Source organism: Polistes fuscatus, unplaced genomic scaffold, assembly GCF_010416935.1.
Source record: "Polistes fuscatus isolate 324 unplaced genomic scaffold, CU_Pfus_HIC Scaffold108, whole genome shotgun sequence".
NCBI classification, from domain to species: Eukaryota; Metazoa; Arthropoda; class Insecta; order Hymenoptera; family Vespidae; genus Polistes; species Polistes fuscatus.
Window position 1 is genome coordinate 19,026 of NW_025113007.1, and position 20,005 is coordinate 39,030.

General features: G+C 29.2%; 2 protein-coding genes and 1 long non-coding RNA gene across 8 annotated transcripts; 2 read left to right on the forward strand and 1 right to left on the reverse strand.

The window, feature by feature from the left end:
- Positions 1–2,593: 2,593 nt before the first annotated feature.
- On the reverse strand, positions 2,594–7,942 carry LOC122526174 (retinoid-inducible serine carboxypeptidase-like). 3 transcript variants are annotated; one of them, XM_043649385.1, is made up of 10 exons: positions 7,908–7,942; positions 7,112–7,632; positions 6,768–6,997; positions 6,441–6,671; positions 5,479–5,589; positions 5,156–5,387; positions 4,587–4,751; positions 3,464–3,541; positions 3,220–3,374; positions 2,594–2,737 (listed from the first exon to the last, which is right to left on the reverse strand). In XM_043649385.1, the coding sequence occupies exons 2-10, from the start codon at positions 7,167–7,169 to the stop codon at positions 2,666–2,668; spliced, it is 1,332 nt and encodes a 443-aa protein (XP_043505320.1). In that variant the 5' UTR covers positions 7,170–7,632; positions 7,908–7,942; the 3' UTR covers positions 2,594–2,665. The 3 variants fall into 3 exon arrangements, with proteins under 3 accessions (XP_043505320.1, XP_043505317.1, XP_043505321.1); XM_043649382.1 differs by lacking the exon at positions 7,908–7,942 and having other exon boundaries at positions 7,112–7,663; XM_043649386.1 differs by lacking the exons at positions 3,464–3,541; positions 7,908–7,942 and having other exon boundaries at positions 7,112–7,663.
- Positions 7,943–14,930: 6,988 nt separating this feature from the next.
- Positions 14,931–17,495, forward strand: LOC122526178. 4 transcript variants are annotated; one of them, XR_006305977.1, is made up of 10 exons: positions 14,931–15,030; positions 15,118–15,246; positions 15,347–15,491; positions 15,587–15,977; positions 16,052–16,140; positions 16,219–16,444; positions 16,546–16,633; positions 16,714–16,926; positions 17,009–17,122; positions 17,301–17,495. It is a non-coding gene; the product is annotated as an uncharacterized LOC122526178 (long non-coding RNA). The 4 variants fall into 4 exon arrangements; XR_006305978.1 differs by having other exon boundaries at positions 17,009–17,079; XR_006305975.1 differs by lacking the exon at positions 17,301–17,495 and having other exon boundaries at positions 17,009–17,176.
- Positions 17,496–17,972: 477 nt separating this feature from the next.
- Positions 17,973–19,413, forward strand: LOC122526177 (putative transcriptional regulator cudA; the record flags this gene model as incomplete). Its single annotated transcript, XM_043649388.1, is given in 2 exon segments — positions 17,973–18,919; positions 19,366–19,413. Coding segments are annotated over 2 exon segments (417 nt in total), but the record flags the coding sequence as incomplete, so codon positions are not given.
- Positions 19,414–20,005: the final 592 nt, after the last annotated feature.

A 20,005-nucleotide genomic window follows, 5' to 3' on the forward strand; every position in this document is an offset into this window, starting at 1 on the left:
AAGTACAATTATCAGAAAAATCGAAACAACATTTATCAAAGTTGTATAAATTTTCTACAACTTTCTAATTGGTCAAGCTAGGATAAAAAGGAACAATAGTTGATATTTTATTTATCATTTGTATTAACAACATTAAGAATAATATCTAATTGTAAGTATAGAAATCTAGAAATCTTCAATTTATTATTCTTTCCATTAAATTCAATTAAAATTATTAATACTTATTTTGTGTTATACGTAATAATAGAAGAACCATTAAAAAAAAAATCAAATGTGTGTGTGTGTGTTACTCAAGTTATTTTATATAAATTAATGATTCTAATTAATAGTTTAATATTTTTTTAAACTATGATACCGCTCGAAACAGTCACCTTTATGTAGTGGGACGTTGCAGTATTTAAAAGCGAAACCTGTTCTGCTTAGTTTTTTTTTACTTACACAAATTCTGCATTGTCGTAGGGGATTTTTACATCGACCGCTGGTCATTATATTTATCAGTTTATGCTTTCCAAAATTTGCCAGTCTTCTGGGATAATCAAATCGGGATGTGGTCCTTGTGGGTTCGTAATTAGGTAGACCCTTATCTTGTTCTTCAATTTCGCAGTCTTTTATCAATAAAAGTGCCGCTTTGTGCAAAAAATTTTTATATCTAATCTTCTGTCCGTTCAGAGTTGTATATACTTTAAAGGAATTAAAAAGTGCACAGTTGATGAAGAACATTACGAAACGTTTCGTCCATTTCTTTGTTTTCCTAAAAATGGAGTAATAGGACAGATATTGATCCGCGCGATCTAAGCCCTTCATATATTTATTATAATCTATTATTGAAATATGCTTCTGTATGGGGAATTTGATGTCCTGCTTCTGTTTCTAGATTCCGCCATATGTGCAGAATGTATTGTCCAGATCATGTGTACGTTCTTTTTTGCCATTATTCCATACTTGTAGTAAAATATGGCCATTTCTTCATTTTAAACGATATGAGACTGCTTGCTGAGTGACTTCTAAAGTAAGTGCATGTTCCGTCATTTATCGGAACAGTAGGGGTAAGATTATACAACGGAGAATTTGGATAAGATACGCATTTACAAAGATGCCCGACCGAGGACTATGCAAAGAAATAGAGAGTATTTGTTTAGGACCTTTGGGTTTTATTGCGTCGGCATTCATTCATAGAGTATAAAGAACAAATATAGCAATCACATAAGGCATCTTATTTCGAATTCCTAAAAACTGTAACGCAGTATATTTGATCAGATATCCCCACTCCAAGGTCGCATCGGAGCCCTTTGGTGGGATGTATCGTGGAGGGGGGGGAAGAGGGCAGTTACATTTTAGACCAAAAAGAGTTAGTTGTCCATACTCGTTAGGCGGAATCACATCCAAATGATCCGAGCAGCATTCAATACATTACACAAATACAACTAGTCAGTAACCCGAAGTTATTGCTAGTACTAAGCATCAAAGTTAGCATAGATCAGTATACAAGGCCCAGGCACCATACTGATCTCTTGGAAACGAGTATTAATAAATATTCACATTTCATTACAAGTTGAAGTGTATTATTTGGATCAACTCCTTCCGTCTTTACAACGAGGAAGTGGAAAGAGACAGCAGTCTTTTTCCTAGCAAAGTGAGAATGCGCGTGCACGAAAGCGTGCACAGTACGGGAGTGGGAACCAGCACTACCGTACAACTGTACATTTGGTTCTGCGAGTTGGATCAATCGCATTAAATGGTCCTTCGAGCCGGATCAATCGTACAGTGCAAGTTCCTTTTGTGTTTGAGACGAATCTTCCTCCAATAATTCCACCAATTCTGCATCCTCGTAAATTTTGGCCTTCCACTGCGATCTTTGTCTTTTACGTCGAAATCACCGTTTTTAAACTTTTAAAACTACTCATAACATGTTCTCCCACTCAAGGCAGCCTCATTATATGCTTCTACGAGCAATCGATGCGCCTCAGTTGCAGATTTTTTTAAATTAAAGAAGTACATTAAAAGTTCCCGCAAATGACGCTTATTTGACTCAAATTTAGACATTTTTGGATAAAAAAAAATATATGATGCTAATACGAAATTAATAATATGATAGGGTTATGTTGCTCTTGAATGAGTAACCTAATTTTCAAGCCGGTTATCATCTGCGAATTCTAACGTAAGCCTCGTGCAATGGCATCTCTCTCAAAACTGCGGAAACTTATTTGTACACCTAATATAATAATAATAATAATAATAATATTGAAATATCGATTTATTGAAATTCACGATATATAAATTAATTACGAAGCAATGCAAAAGAATTTTTACATGCTTTCTTGGCATGAAATCGAGTAAATTAATGCACGATTTCACCACTATTAACAAAATACCTAAAGGGAAAAAAGAAGTGCATCAATTAATTGCATTGTTAATTAAATGAATTGAAATCGATGAAAAAAGAAGATTCTAGCCTAATCTAAAATAAATACACACATATATAAAAATTACATATATTAGGCTTACCATATGTGTTCTCTTTATCATAAATCACCTTGTATATAATATATTTTCTTTTTTCGTGAGATTTTCTTAAGAATTTCGATCACTCTGATCATGCTTAATTATATTTTTATTAGAGTACTGGGTGAAATGATTATTTAAGTATTACAAACAATTGTCAAAATTATTTAGCGTTTGCATTTTTTGTCAAATCTTTTAATATTTTTTCCATGGCTGCAGGATTGTCTTTTGGTACCTAAAATTTATTATTTATTGAAGATTATCTATTCAATAATTAAGCCGATAATTATGAAATTAATCTAACATAAGTTATTTCAGTTGTGTGTGTGGTTAAGAAATATATTTAATCACACGAATATTGTGTTCAAAAATCAATATGTAAATATATATATATATATATAAATGTGTAAAATATATTTCGTTATGATTTCAAAAATAGTTAATACGTTTCTATAAGATTTTTTCAAAAATATTACATATAATTATATTTTTATAAGAAAAAACAAATGAATCATACATGCATTCGCAAAAAATTCCATACTTGTTTATATTTGTCTTATAATTAAAAGAAAATTATTAAAATAGTTGAAACCTAGATATTAAAATATATATTTTATTTTTAAAGAAAAAATAATACGACTTGTTATTTTAGATCAATTTCCTAATCATCGACAAATACATTTAAAATAAATGAATATAAGAAATATATATAAATACCATGTGTCCTGCTCTGTTGACCCAATACAATCCAAAATTATCATAATGTTTAGAGTAACCTTCGATAATGTGATCAGAAACCAATGAAAATCTTTTAGCGTTGTGCCAATTGTAAGAATTTATCCAATGCATGTTATCAATCCAGAGTACTGTGCCTATAAATTTCAAATTTCATTCGAATATTTATTCCAAAATAATAAAAAAAAAATATAGTAAAGATGTAGTATGAATAAAAAATTCGTGCCTGGAATATCAACGACGAGATCCAATTGTCCAGTGTACACGACGACATTAAAATTTGTTTCGTTCAGTAAAAATTCCACTTGAAAATACGATAATATTAGGTTAGGTTAGTTTTACGTTATAATAATGAAGTAACATTTTTATCTAATTCGATGCAGATAATTAATAATATAATAATATAATATAATAAAAAAGGTTTTTCGCGATATTTAATTTACAATAAATAATATTTATTAATAAATAAATCAATAAATCAATAAATCAACATTTTATTTGCATCGTTTTAAAGTGTGTGTTGTCGTGAAGCAGTTACAGTTGGATTAAACAAAAGATAACAACTATTATTATCGCGATACACAATAGGAGGATAAATTATCGGATGTATAAAATCTCATTGTTAGATTTTTGAAGTGCTCATTGTATAATATAAATGAGCCGTTTATTTTGAAAGTGGCCTACTCCATTTGTCAATTATTTCCAGTTACCCACGGTAACATGTACAGCTTCAAATTATCTATCAATAAAGCATTTAAGATTTTTTATATTGAGTAAATACGGTAATTCTGGACGCATAAGTTTTCAGAGTTAGTTGAATTACTGAACCGTTTATTTTGAAAGTGGCCTAACTCCATTTATACTCACGAAGAAGAAGAAAGAAAGAATATACTTGAGAAAAAAAATAAAAAATTGTTTTGTAATTTATGTTTGTAAAAAATGTTTGGAATCGCGTAATTTATATTTTTAAAGTCTTATAAAGATATGTAAAATAAAATAAGTATTGTTTTCTCGCAATTTGAAGCATCTTAAATTATGTTGAATGGACTTCGGTTTCTTCAAATTTTATAACGAATCTGGTTGTTAATTTTGAAAGTGGCCTAACTCCATTCTTGGTAAGAAAACGCATATTATTCACTTAATAATTGCCATTATTTTAATAGGAACTGTAAATTTAAAACCTTTAGATACACTTAAGCAACATAACTCATTGTTATTCTTTACATATATTTTTAATTGCATTGAAACGCAAACCTTTAAATATCTCAATTTAAGGTTAAATGGAGTTAGGCCACTTTCAAAATAAACGACTCAAATGTATGTATTACAATTGTGTGAAAGAGAATTACCTTTATCGACAACCGGTTTCATAAAATCCTCTCGCAACATATTGAACACCATGTCAGATTGTCGACCATGAAAAGTTTTAAGACCAAGTGCAGTTATTACTGGTCCGTTCATCAAATCCTCTAAATTTTTACTGTCCCGTAGAATCAAATTGTGATATTTAGCATCTGTCGTATTAATAGATTATTATTATTATTATTATCTTCATTTATATGTATCTTTCGTATTAAATTTGTTGAGACAATTCGAATGGACGGACTATTGTCAGATTTATTCAGAAGTTACTATAGCTCGAATAATCTTTAAAGAATTAAATAATAACATATTTTTCATACTTTTCACAAATTATTGCCTTTCGAATTTTGATACGCATGTTATTTTGTAAATTAAATTCAATTATGTACTTTCTTGACAAGCTGTTATTATTATTATCATTATTTAATTGTGCTGGTTATATTGTAGCATGCTAACGAAGTTTACTAATAATTTATTAACGTTATCAGAGATCAGAATGTTGTTGTATATTTTTTTAAATGTCATTACATTGATAAAATTGAAAAAATATGATCACCTCCTTCAGTATAAAATGATGATAATTTCCCGAGAGTTTGAGAAGGTCCATAGGAAGGGGACAGTTTTGTTAGAATGTTATAGAAATCGATATTATCTGTAACTTGGAGAATGGTATTTTTTGTATGTTCCCGTAAAGAAGTGGCCATTGACCATCGACCACTATTAACGGCATCTCTAGTTGCGTTGGCTAATATTTCTATTTTTCTATAACCATTAGAATCGATCATACCCTAAACATATTGAATATGAAATTTATCTTAACATGATAGTTATGATGATTGATCGTGTATAATCGTGGAACAATTGACTCTATAGCATTACCGTGCTAAGTAAAAAAGGTGCCCAAGTGAGAACAGAATCGATTGGAGATATCCAAGCATCGCCAAGGCCAATCCCTTTTAGGTTACTTTTAATAGTACCTGCTTGCTGTTCCTATAAATTTAATATATTATATTTTAGTAATATACCTGATATGTTTATATTAATATGTTGAGTATTATTGTCATAATTGTTTGGTTATGATCATTGTATATATTTGTTTGTTATTATACTTTTGTGTTCATAAATATTGTATAGTAATGCAAATAGATCGTAAGACCCCTTAAACCAGTAAAAGAGACAATAATGAAGTTAAATATTATATTATACTTTATTTTATATTTGTAATAATACGATTGTATTATTTATTATATTTATATATATTATATTATTATTATTTATTGATATTTTTATTTTATCAAAAATTTTGATATTATTTTAATTTATATTTTTTATGTAATATATTATTTAAATATTATATTAATATATATATATATATATTTTATTTATATACATTATAATAGTTTGTTTTTTTACGGGTTCCAAGCACTTTTTTATTAACACCTTCTCACACTAATTCATTACTACCAGAGGATACTTATGAGGAGTCACTCATCCATGTTACTAACTGTGCCTACGTGACTTGATTTTAGTAATCGTACCGGAAACTAGTAATCTACAGTGTAGTTAGACCACCGATTTATATATAATAATTATTCTAATAAAAATTATTATCTCTATAATAATTAATAGTATTATTTTATTATATATTATATTTATTTATATCTACAATGTTGTAAATATAATTTTTATTTGAAACATTATCTTTAATACTTTCTCTTTTACGAATTTTTAGGGTCCTATGAATTATAAATATATTCTAAAATATCTAATAATAAGTATTAATTTTTTATAATGTACGTTTTATATAACAAAAAAATAAGAAAATAAAAGAAAGATCAGACCTTATACCAAAGTAGAGCAAATTCAGCCCCCATCTTTCCACCGTACGATTCGGTTAGGATATAAGTAGATACATCAGAAAATTTTGGTAATTTTTGTAGAAAACCTTTCATACATTCGACGAGATCAATAGCAATTTGTTCGTTTGTTTGAGCATATGCTGATGAGTTTTCAACATAACTAAACCCTGCACCAACTGGATTATCAATGAACAAAACATTGTAATCCTTAACCTGTTAGAAAATAAATATTTGGAATTTTTTAATGCATTTCTGTGATATTTATTTTTATTTAGAAATGTTTGAAATGAGAAAAAAACAAATTCCTACCCACGTGTAATTTCTTGGTTTCAAATTTGTATCGAGAGGACCAAGTTCCTCGAAGTTTCCATAAGAAGTAGAGGATGCACCAGGACCACCTTGCAACCAAATCACTAAGGGTTTTTCATAATACGATTGAACGTCTGCTGTGGTGTAATAAAGCCACCAGAACATATGGGAATATTTTCTAACGGTCACATATCCCCAATCTTGTTCACCTGGACCGAAACCTACTTTTCCTAATATCAAAATTATTCAATTCACTATATTTTATTCTTTTTGTTTTTTTTCTTTTTATTTATATATTTTATATTGTAATACAAATATATATTTTTGAATTATACTAATCCTACCGAGACTTTCGGAAAGAAGGCACGATAAAATGATAACAACTAACGCCGAGCGTTGCATGTTCACGAATTAGAATTTACGGAACACTGATGGCATAGATTTTTACGATTGTATTTAATATATCGTCTTATCAATACACAAAATAGATTAGATACGATTCTATATGTGACCTTTATGACAAAGTATATAAGCCCCTTACTTGACAAGTGATCTAACAATAAGTTCCAAATTCGGAAAAATTAATCTGATAAGGAAATTCAAAATAAGAATCTTTATCTGACAATAAATATAATTCAATTATGTTTTCAAAAATGTATTAGGAGTACAAATAAGTTTCCGCAGTTTTGAGAGAGATGCCATTGCACGAGGCATTGGGCGTTTCTTATTAAATCACAGATTCCCTATTGGTCATCGATATTTCTTTCTTTTAACGCCTGTAACGCCTTAGCGAGAGAGTATCTTTCACAGCTATAGCCCAATGAAGTTTTTCCAGAGTTCCTTAATTCTTTCATAGTTCTGCAAACTTGATATAAGGGTAATTTGACGACGCTGAATCGAATGGTGCTATTTTTTTTGCAGTTTGACTTCAGCGTCATAAAAAAAAACGTAAAAAATAGCTTTATCTTAGAATCTAGGCATTTAATCGAAAAAAGTTCCAAACAAAAGTTGTAGAGAATTAAAATATACATAAAAAATGTTCTATGATTTATCTTTGTATTTGCAAAAATAAGCGAGAAAGAGTGGTAAAAGTAATTGTAAGAGTGGGGAAGCAAGTCCCGCCTCTCAGTCGGCTTTTACACGCGAGCGGGCTAGTGTGCGTGCAAGCGTCCGTGTGTAATAATACATAAACGAAGGATCTTCGGCAATCTTCAAGACTCTCGGTCTTGAATGAAAGTGCGAGTAAGAGAACAAACCAATATTTCTCTCTTTTTATTTGTTTAGGCGATAACTAGTATTTTTGTTTTGGCCATCGATTGTTGATCGTTCTGTATACGAGTGCGAGTGAGAAAGAAAAATGATATTTCTCTTTTTATATTTTTTCACTCGGTAGCCAGAAGTTTACGTCTTGGCCATCGAGTGTCGAGCGTTCTGTATACGAGTGCGAGCTAGAAAGAAAACCGATATTTCTCTCTTTCTATTTTTTCACTCGGTAGCCAGAATTTTACGTCTTGGCCATCGTGCGTCGAGCGTTCTGTATATCTATATATATCGGCGTATAAGCGCGGCGTTTTTAAATCGAATCTTGATGCTTATGGCACGCAGTTTTTTTATTTATTGTCAAAAATAGTGAACCTTCAATAAAAGAAAAACAATAATTCATTTTAATAGAAACTATTATTATATAGTCGAAAGGAAAAATAATGAATTAATTTTGTGCCTCGCCATAAAATTAATTAGAATAATTAATTGATATAAATTCTTTGCCTCACAAAAATTTATTTGTATATCAAATTGAATACGTATTTTCTTTAAGACGAAATTTAAAATTTAAATATTTTCCTATTAAATTATGTATTTTATAAAATTTTAAATTACTGACTTTTTGTCTCGTAAAAATTTATTAGTGTATCAAATTAAATACATATTTGAAAAATTATCAAGTTTTTACTTTTAATTTTTGTTTAAGTGACATAAGAAACTAGCGTTAGTTAGCTGTTCTTCTTTTTAAAGCATGAAGCAGTGTATAATGAACTTAAATAGTTAAAAAATAGATTATATATAATTGATAGAGTTGATCGTGTAAAAATATAATCGATAAAAAAATGTGCCTCGTCTATGATTGACGAAAATATTGCAATTTTTTCTAACTATTAGATTAATTGAAAATTTTCCGTATAATAAATAAATTAATTTAAAGAATTAACGCTGCATTAAATATGGCATAAATAACTAACTCTTTACACTATTTCAATGAAATTTGCTACACATTGTACTAGAACCCTTGTAATTATTATTATAGGTAATATTTGTATGTTTACTATCTGAAATTGTTAAATAATTAAATTTTAAGATATGTTATCTAGCATGCTATATTCTAATAATATGTTTATAAAAAATTTTCCTTTAATATACTATGATATTATAAAAGAATAAAACCGTACAGGTCTAGGTTTTTCAAACTGTTTCAAAGCTTTTAACGTGTTAAGTCACTTAACATAGATATCAGGATATTTCTAATTACAAGTATTTGTACGTATTATAATTTTGGTTAGAAAGAAAAAGGGTTATTTTTCCTCATAAAAGTTACAAAAATCATGCTGACACCACTAACATATGCAATAATAACCTACGTACTTGGGAAACATCGCATTGGTTGGGGTTTCCAATGACCTGTATCATTACATGTAACTTGATTGTTTTGTTTCGATTGAACTTTTCCAACTTCCATATAACTGTCGCGACAACTAAGTTCTGCGATGGTTCCAGGCAAAACAGGAGATTCACAAGATACCCATTCACCATTCAATGTACATTGAGCGTTAGTCGATGCTGAAGCCAATGACTGGCAACGTATTTCTAAAATAATATAAGAATCATTAAGAAAATGATTAGTAAACAATTATCGTTATAAAACAAAAGTTTATAATCTTACCTGTACAAACTGGAATATTTAACCAGTTTCCTTCTGGATCACAAAATACATCACCGGAATTGCTTATTTTGTATCCAGGATTGCAGGTATAAATTAAATGAGACAAAGCTGGTAATTTAGTACCCTCCTGCACGTCGCAATTGCTTTGTTGCGATTAGCATTTCAAATTACATAATTGTCGATAGCAATTTGCTAACTTGGGAGACACAGTAAAAACATTTGTTTCTACTGCAACGATTGGAAGAGTTATGAATGTTAAGAAGACTATGAAATAAAACTAATTGTTAAACTACTCGATCATTCGTCAACTAAATTTTCTACAAGAATCATACAAAGTCACAAATAAAAACATTTTTTAAATAACAAGATTCTTTTACTATCAGGTAGTTGATTAACGCGTGAATTACATGTTTACGAATACTATTTATAATTGATATTACCAATACTCTTGTTTTCTTAGTTCAATATAAATAATATTGTTCTTTGAGTTCAACGATATTCTGTAATCTTACACAAATCTGGTTTCTGATTTCTTGGAATGAGATTCGTCGTATATTCGTTTATTGAATAATTGATTATACCATAACATATATTATATTTGTTTTTCCTACTAAAAATATTTTCAATTTTCATGCTAAATTTTCGGGTTATTTAATCCATGTGATGAATTTGTATTTCGCGCCGAATTGGTTTGGTTGATGCGGCGCTAGTGGAGTTGAGAGGGCGTGCAAGGGCTCGAGAAGGTGGGGATAACGTACCTTTGGCCACTATATATTTGGACAGATCATCTGACCATTTCCACTTCAGGACAGGTAGCGAAGGTGAAACAAAGGACAAAAAATAAATTCTAACAAGTTATCGAATCACCTTTTATAAAAATACAGAAACCTTAGTTGTTATTTAAACAATAAACGCAATGGAATCAATGAAAAATATGGAAGCAACTGAAACAACGGAAACAATGGAAACAACTGAAACAATAGAAACGGGATATTCATCGGATTCAACGGAAACAACGGAAACAACGGAAAAACCGAAAAAAAAGGAAAGAATGGCAAAGTTAAGTCTCGATGAAGTAGTAAAACTTGCCAAACTTAGGAATTTCATGAGCTTTGGTCTATAATTCATGAATTTCTTTAGAAAAAGAATCTAATTGGACTACAAATATGTAGTAATAACTAGAATATAAATAAACACAGGACAAATAAATTTGTATGTATATAACAATAGTTTTAATCACATTAATTTTATGAAGATAATCGATTAATCGAAAAACACCGTATCATCACAACATTCTTTACAAGAGAACAAGAAGTTTTTATTTCTAGTGTGTATTGTTAGATACGTATTGTTAGACAGCGTATTTTTTGGTAAAATAGAGCTTGAAAATTATTTCGAAGATTACAAATAGAAATTCTGATTCTTATTTGCTTATAACACCCCATTGAGATATTGAAGATGTAAAATTTTGTATTAATTGTCAATGTTCGATAGACGAAAACGAGTATTGTTTATTATTCTTCGAAAAAAATGATTATTACTTATAATAGCTTTCCTAAAAATAAAAAAACAGAGATTATTTATGAATTCACAACATTGAAATATTATAGCAAAACTAATCACGTTGAACGATGATAATGTAAAAGATTTTTGTCATTTTATAAAAGCATCACATTGTAAAAAAAGAATATTAATCAAATCCGAGACAGTAACCATTTTATTTGCTGACGTTCAATTTCATAATACATTACTTATTGTTTATAATTATCATTTGTATTATTATTTTAAATAAGAATTTAGGTAGGACGATAAGTCCTATCTTTTACCCACCTCTCCTGTTTAAACAAAATAGTTTAATTTAAATATTAAGTTGTTCAGCGTCCGTTAAACAATTATTATATCAGTAGATTTTTATACCTGCCGACAATATACTTTTTTTCAAATAATTTTGTATCTTTAATACGACCCTGCAACCCTTTACTAGCATGTAATTTTAAACCAAATATTTTTACGAATTGAGTTCATGTAACTATTATAACTAGATACGGAGATAGGCAGTTACACGACGACGTAACAATAAATTAAGCATTATGCAGGAAATATTTTATTAATTATAATAAGTGTATTACAGAACACTTACCGACATATTATTAACATTGGATGGAGGTATGATTCTTTAGATTATACAGATATAGTTTCAAGCAAATCGAAATAAATATCAAATATATATGATTTATTTCTTACAAACGTAACGATTGCTAAAGCCACAAAAGTATTTGGAAAATCGAAATTTAAAATATTACTAATAATGAAAAATATTACTTTATTCCAGAAGGATACATCTTTGCTAGTAAATTTTTGGCGAATATTAATCTTTTCTTCTTATTAATATCATTAATGTATGGCTTCTTTCTGAGCACTCTAGCATAATAATCATTTTTACGTAGCACTCTTCTACATAATTATGGATGTACATCTTTCTTAAAGTACTAGTTAACTACTGTTGCAAGTATTGTAGCAGTAATTTTGGGATTTTTTTTTATTTCAGGGATCAAAATTCTTTCTTCTCGTTCCGCTAACTTCTTTGGTCGACCTGAACGGTATTCATTATATTTTTTATAATACCTTCAGATTTCGATTTTTTAATAATGTAATGTATCGTAGATCTATTCATATTTAAAAATTTACTTATTTCATCGTATGTTTTTCCTTCTTTGCGCTACTTAACAATTAATATTCTATTACCTTCAGAAATTTTATTAGTACTGACTGGGCTCAAAAAATATATTTTAATGCGGGGTTTTGAATTATCTAAAAGTATAGATATAAATATGTAATGGTATGAGTGTGAGAAAGGAATGAAAGAACGCATCGGGCGAGAATAAAGATAGGGACCGTTGCGTTAGGATATTTGCTTAGGATATTTGTTTAGGTTCAGGGTCACATCATCTGGACTTTGTCGCCTTCGTATAGCTACATCGAGGCCTCTTGAGCGTTCTCGATTTTAAGGTGAAGAAAAGGCCGTTATTCATGATGGTGAATCATCGGGAAATTTCTAGAAGAAGCAACGAGAGACGATGGAGGGGATGTAGGGTATAAGTAGGCGACGGAAAGGACTGGTGGTGCGTTCTGTGGTAGTTTTTTGATTGAGACGACGAGGGAAAAGTGTAACGGAAGACAACGGGGAACGGCGAAGGATTACGATAGGCGATGACGAGTCGGATTCGGGTGTTCCTTGTGGTTGTTTGCGGACGTAGAGAGTTACACTTAGTATATCGTAGCATTAGTTTAGATTATAGATACTTACCATTCTATCTCTTAAAAACATTATACCTTGTTAAGTATTTATTAATAAATACTACCTTATTATTATCATTAAATATATATCACCATTATACATAAAATCTTACATTAATTTATTTTCACCTACCCTCATTCCTCATAAATAAACGATTCCTAACATCCATCTATAAGTGCATTTTTAACGACAAGAAAATCACCGGAGTACCGATACAAGGCGTCGGTCGTTCAACATTAAAATTTGGTCCTTCGAGCCGGATCCGGGAGCTTCCTCCCCACTTCGTCCGGCATCCATTGTGCAAGCAGTCCGCCACAAGCTGAAGAGCGTTCATTATTTTTGACAATAAATAAAGTAACGGCGTGCCATAAGCATCAAGATTCGATTTAAAACGCCGCGCTTATACGCCGATATATATAGATATACAGAACGCTCGACGCACGATGGCCAAGACGTAAAATTCTGGCTACCGAGTGAAAAAATAGAAAGAGAGAAATATCGGTTTTCTTTCTCACTCGCACTCGTATACAGAACGCTCGACACTCGATGGCCAAGACGTAAAATTCTCGCTACAGAAAGAAAAAATATAAAAAGAGAAATATCAGTTTATTGTCTCACTCGCACTCGTATACAGAACGCTCAACAATCGATGGCCAAGACAATAATACTCGCTATCGCCTAAACAAATAGAAAGGGGAAATATCGGTTTCTTCTCTCACTCGCACTCGCGTTCAAGACCGAGAGACCCGAAGATTGTCGAAGATCCTTCGTTTATGTATTAGTACACACGAACGCTCGCACTCACACTAGCCCGCTCGCGTGTAAAAGCCGATTGAGAGGCGGGACTTGCTTCCCCACTCTTAGAATTACTTTTACCACTCTTTCTCGCTTATTTTTACAAATACGAAGATAAACTTTAAAACATTTTTTATGTATTTTTCAAATCTCTACAACTTTTGTTTGAAGCTTTTTTCGATTAAATGCCTAGATTCTAAGATAATGCTATTTTTTACCCTTTTTTTAAGACGCTGAAATCAAATTGCAAAACAAAATAGCACCATTCGATTCAGCGTCGTCTATTTACCCTTATATCAAGTTCTTACCCTCTTTCCTGAGACATGGAGGAAACGGCCCTCGTTGACTGGACTAATACTTCATTGGAAACCAGAATAAGGTTAGTTTGCATGTCGCGTGCGTACCATAGTGACATTTTTTTTCTTATATTACTTTTCTTAAGTAAGAGTATTAAATATTATTATTTAAATGTAAATACTATTATATTCATATTAGATTCCCCCAGATTGAGAATTGCAATCAATTAACAATTTCGTTTAAAGTAAATATTGATCGGTAAGTCTAACTATAAAAACTAAATATTCCTAACCTCACATAGTAACATTGTATAATGTATTTCTTATTTATTATCAAATTTGTTTGAATTATAAAACACAACTTAATATATATATATATACGTATATTAGATATTTATATATTATAAAAAAATATTCTAAAATAATAGATTTACAAAATTGTGTATCTATATGAAAATTCATTGATAATACTAAATAGTATCTAGGTAAAAATTCATCTATGATTTCCGGCATTTGAATGTTAAATTATTGGATTGAAAATAATTGTTTAAAAAATTAATATTTGCATAAATTAATTCACATATATTAATTGTATATAGTTTGAATTATTATTAATATTGCTTATAATTAATATATATATATATATTGTATCTGCAAAATATTTTATATTCATTGATGATGATATTTTTTTATTTGGTTTTAGATCTCAGGTGAGAATTGAACTGATTTAATGATATATTTTAGGTCATCGTTTGAATCATTTAAAAATAATTAAATCTCAATACCATAAATTTGATTATGGATGTCAATACAGAAGAACTTACTCATGAATATTTACTCCTATAAAAAATAGTGAAGGAAATATTACAGAAAACACAACAAATGGCTATGTATCAGAAGACACTAATTGTACGGCTAATTCGAGTGAATTATTTTCAGGTAATATTTGTTAACTTAATTCATTTATCATTATAATATTTTAAATCATATATATGTATATATTTATATATGAATAATATTTTTCAGATAATGAGAATGAGAATACAAATGAAAATGATTTAATATGTTATACACCTAATGTTTCAAAAACTGTTAAAAGACTTCGTTTTTGAATATCTCTGAAACGTTTTTATTAGATACCAATAAACTATTCCAGTAAGATATATAATATTTACATATTTTATTATTTAATAAAAATACGTATCATATAGTATAAGTATATATATGTATGTATATATATTTTTTTTTGAAATAGGACTCCAAGTGTAGAGAAACCAGCAGTTATTCCAAGTACACTGTTAAGTTTATTACCATTTATATCAAAGATTAATGAGCAGTGGACATCTGATTTAGAAACATCTCAAATGAATAAAAGTTTTCCTATAAAATCATCAGAAAGTGTAATTAATTTGATTTCATTTAATAAGAATGTATATTTTTGTATGTGTTGGTTACATACGTGTATAATAATGTAATATTATTGATTATATTTTAGATCGAACAAACTGTTTATTTAAAAGAATGTATTCCAAATAATTCACATTTTAAGAATATATTTGAAGAACCTACATCGACGTCTCCTGTAATAAATTATACAAGAATGAGATGAAGAACTAAAAGGAGAATTTTTAAGAATACTTTTGCTAACATGAACGTTGTTAAAATTGGATTGAATAATCAAGATAGTGAAAATGATATTGTAGCTATGGATACATATAGGGATAAAGAGAAGAAAAATATTCTTCTGAAAATTAATAGCGGTGCGCTGTTTTTCTCTGATGCTTGTTTGCTAGCATAGATTAAGTTTGTGCTAGCGCTTCGCTGTGGAAAATGATGATAATGTGACAGATATATTGCGAAAGTGTCTTGAAGCTATTTCAGAACAAGTTAGTAACGTAATGTATATTAACATTTGATTTTTTAAATTCACAATTTAAATTAACACTTTTTTTTTCTATAGCTTATCGATCGAGGTATATCATAAGAAATTTTAACAATCACATTTACTACAACTTTATCATTAAAATTTCGCTGTATTGATTTTTATAGGTAAAGTACAAACAGTCTTCTTAGTATTTTCCTATTTAACTCATTTTATGTAATACTAATTATTTATATTTTCTATAGAGAAGAAATCATTTACTATAATTCAAGTGGTTTGGTGATAGAAGATGGTGGATATCTTATATCAGATAAAGATAATTGTATAGGAATCTCTAAAATTAAATGATCCTTTCTTGCAAATCCAGGAATTTATCTGAGTCTTATTCCTAGAAATTGAATTGAAAATTACAAATGGATTATTTGGAAACTAATACCATGGATTTAAATTTAATTTTATTTGCATATCTAGGTAAATATAGTATTATTGTATTATTATTATAATATGGGTCTATTGACACTAGCTAATGTTATGATACAACTTAAATATCGTTACGATTGTAAAATTGATAGATCGCAAAGGTCATGTTTAAGAAGGATATTGGAAAAAGATGATTGTGCATCCAAACGAATGGTTTTATGTGTATTATCTATTACTGAGGTAAATATATATTAATAAAAAATAAATTTCATTATATTTCTTTAAAAAATTAGTCAATGTATTTTCATTTTTACGTACAGTCCAGAGATGACAAAAATAAAGAATCTAGTACAATAGTATCAAACATAAATTATTGGAAAATAATATTAACAGATGGATGGTATAGCATTCCTGCTTTTATTGATACAACCATGATGAGTTACGTAACATCTGGAAAAATACGCGAAGGTACAAAATTAATGATATTTGAAGCAGAGTTGTTGAATCTTGATCAGGCTCTCCTTTAGAAGAGAGTATGTATGATTACAAAATTTAATGACATTTTTCTTTTTTATGATTGATATTATTTTAATATTATTATATCTTATCAATTAGATTCCACACGATGTATCATTAAGAATTCATACCAATTTAACCAGAAGAACTAAATGGGATACTAAATTAGGGTATACACATTGTCTTGGACCTATGCTAATTAAATTAAAAAATGTATGCCCTAGTGGTGGTTTAGTTGGAAAACTTAAAGTTATGATTACTAGAACATATCCAATGTTATATCATGAAAAAAATCCTTCTGGAGAATCTATTATAATAGAATTTCATTTTCGTACAATAATTTTAATACTTAAATAATGTATATATATATATATATATTAATTTTTTCCAGTTTTTCGAAACAGTTGAAGAGAAAGCTAATCTCGCTTTCGAAGAACAGTATAGATTGAAATTAGGAGCGTTTTATGCAAAAGCCAAACAAAATTTGGATTTTGCTAGAAATGATAATTTTGATTCTGATGATATTGATTTGAATGGACAAGAGAAAAAAATTGTAAATTAAAGTCACGTAGTAGAGAAATTTAAAGAAGAGTAAGAATCAAAGTTTCGTGAAAATATTCCACCACCTTGTCAAGTTTCATCGGTTCAATAATTTAAAACTGACGAAACTCAATGTAAGTCCTTGAAAATATTATATTTGAATAAGGTTTCTTATTACAGAAAAAATATATATATATTATAATGAAGTAATTATCGTGTGCGAATTAATTTTTAAGCTGTAATAACATATAAGGAAAGAGATAATTTATATTTTTGTATATGGTATATAAGTCAATGTTAATATATGTAAAATATAAATTGTTGAGATATTGATAAAAATTGAATTTACTAATGAAATTTGTTTGAGAGATTATTTATAATTAAATATATATATATGTAATTCATAAGATCAGTCCATTACAAATTAACTAATATTATAAAGAAAAAATATGAAATATTTATGAATTTTGCAAATTTTTAACGTATTAGATATTGTACAGAATATTGAATATGTTTAAGCTTACTTCAAATAAATAAGCAATTGGCGCTGTGATCACGTGACTCAGTTGTGATGCGCGCGCATCAACGAAGGTGGGAAGCGCCTGAGGGAGGCTTGGCGCGTATCGAAGCCGCCATGTCGGCTCAGTACTCGGCGCGACGTTTTGAGATGAGGTAGTATCGACCTCTTCTCGTTCCTCTTCTCATCCAGAGGGGTGGTTTCTTCTCAATCAGAGAGGTGGTTATTTCACGTTCTCTTTCTCATCGTCGTATTTTAAGATCGATCGGTATTCTTCGAGAAGTGAATAAATTCGTGTAAAAAAAAAAAAAAGAAAAAAAATAATAATCGACTACAAAGTACATAATCTGAAAATAATTAACAGTGAATATTATAATTTGTGCTGGTAATTAATAAAAAATAATCGATTCGCGCGAGTTATGATACATATCGATAAATCGAAGCATCTCTCGATCGTTGATGCATTTTGAATCGTCGTTTGTCTTTGCAACATTTTTTTTATATTTGTCCCGGCATACCAGAGTTTAATTATTTTCGATCTATAGAAAAAGAAACAAGGGAGAGGTAGAAAGGAAAAAAAAAATATGGCTGTGGAAAGTGCATCGTCCTTGTCAAAAGTGCAATTCGCAATAGGTAACGAAGTATCGGCTCATTGTCATTTTTTCAAAAGCTCATTTGCGCGTTCACTCGTCAAAAACGTTCGTGATTGCAAATCCCTGGATTATGAATTACACAACAACAATACCATCATCGAGGAAACGTCTGAATGCAACGTGGACGATAGGAACAATAATTTTTTTTCCTTACTCGACTTTCGTTGTGAAAAAACTACGACCACAACGATGACAACAACAACAACAACTATGACGACCACCAATACGAATTCGAATAATCGAACTAGCGCCGAGAAAAATAACCAAATCGCAATTTGTGATGCATCAGTTCCTATCGAAGTAAGTTATCGCGTTTTATTTATTTCCTTTTTTATTTCTCTTTTAATAGCCTTTTTTCTTTCCTTTTTTCTTTTTTTTTATAACATTACGTATCGTTATCGAATTCTTTCTCGTATCTTTTGCTTTTGTATCAAGATTAAGTTAGAATTGCATAAAGACGCCATGACAGTTGATTTAAAATAAAAAGAAAACAAAAAGAATAATTATTACAAAATAGATACATTATAAAAAGCTATTTATAATGTATCTAATTATGTAAATAATTATGTCTAATAAACTAAATAATAAAAAATAATTAAAATAATAACATAATTAAATCTATTATGTAAATAATGTAAATAATGTATCTGTATAAACAATATTTACTAATCAAAATGTCTACGATATTTTACCATGTAAGCTGAAAATAATTAATTTCTCCTTTCTTTTCTTTTTTTTTTTTATAGTCGGACCAGTCCAACGTGAATATCGAGGAATTAGAAAGACTTCGAAAAGTGAGTGTTGTTTTATTTCTTTTCGTTTTTTTGTTTTAGTAAATAATTCGAATATCATATTATAATATTCGAATTTTGTGGAGGAAGAAAAAGACGTGTTGTAAAAAATATTTTTTTTTCAAATATCTCATTTTTCTTCGATACAAAAAGGTATATTGAAATAATGTGTTATCAAAAGGTTGTACCTCCCCCCCCCTTAAAGGTTGTACCAATTATAATATTCGAATTTTGTGGAAGAAGAACAAGATTTGTTGTAAGAAATATTTTTTTTTCAAATATCTCATTTTTCTTCGATACAAAAAGGTATATTGAAATAATGTGTTATCAAAAGGTTGTAACCCGCCCCAACCCCCCTTTAAAGGTTGTACCAAACAGAGAGAAGCTACTAGTTTAAGAAATGTAATTTTCGTAGCGAGTAATCCGGATACTCGGATTAGATTCTTCTTTCACGAATTCCTTTTATTTTTCTCTTGTGTTACCTGGAACGGACGGTAATGGTCTTATATTACTTTCTCGACAATGTCGAGAAATTATGGTTCTTACAGAAGAGAATTGCTATGTCTATGGTACTACGAAAATATTTCTACAAATG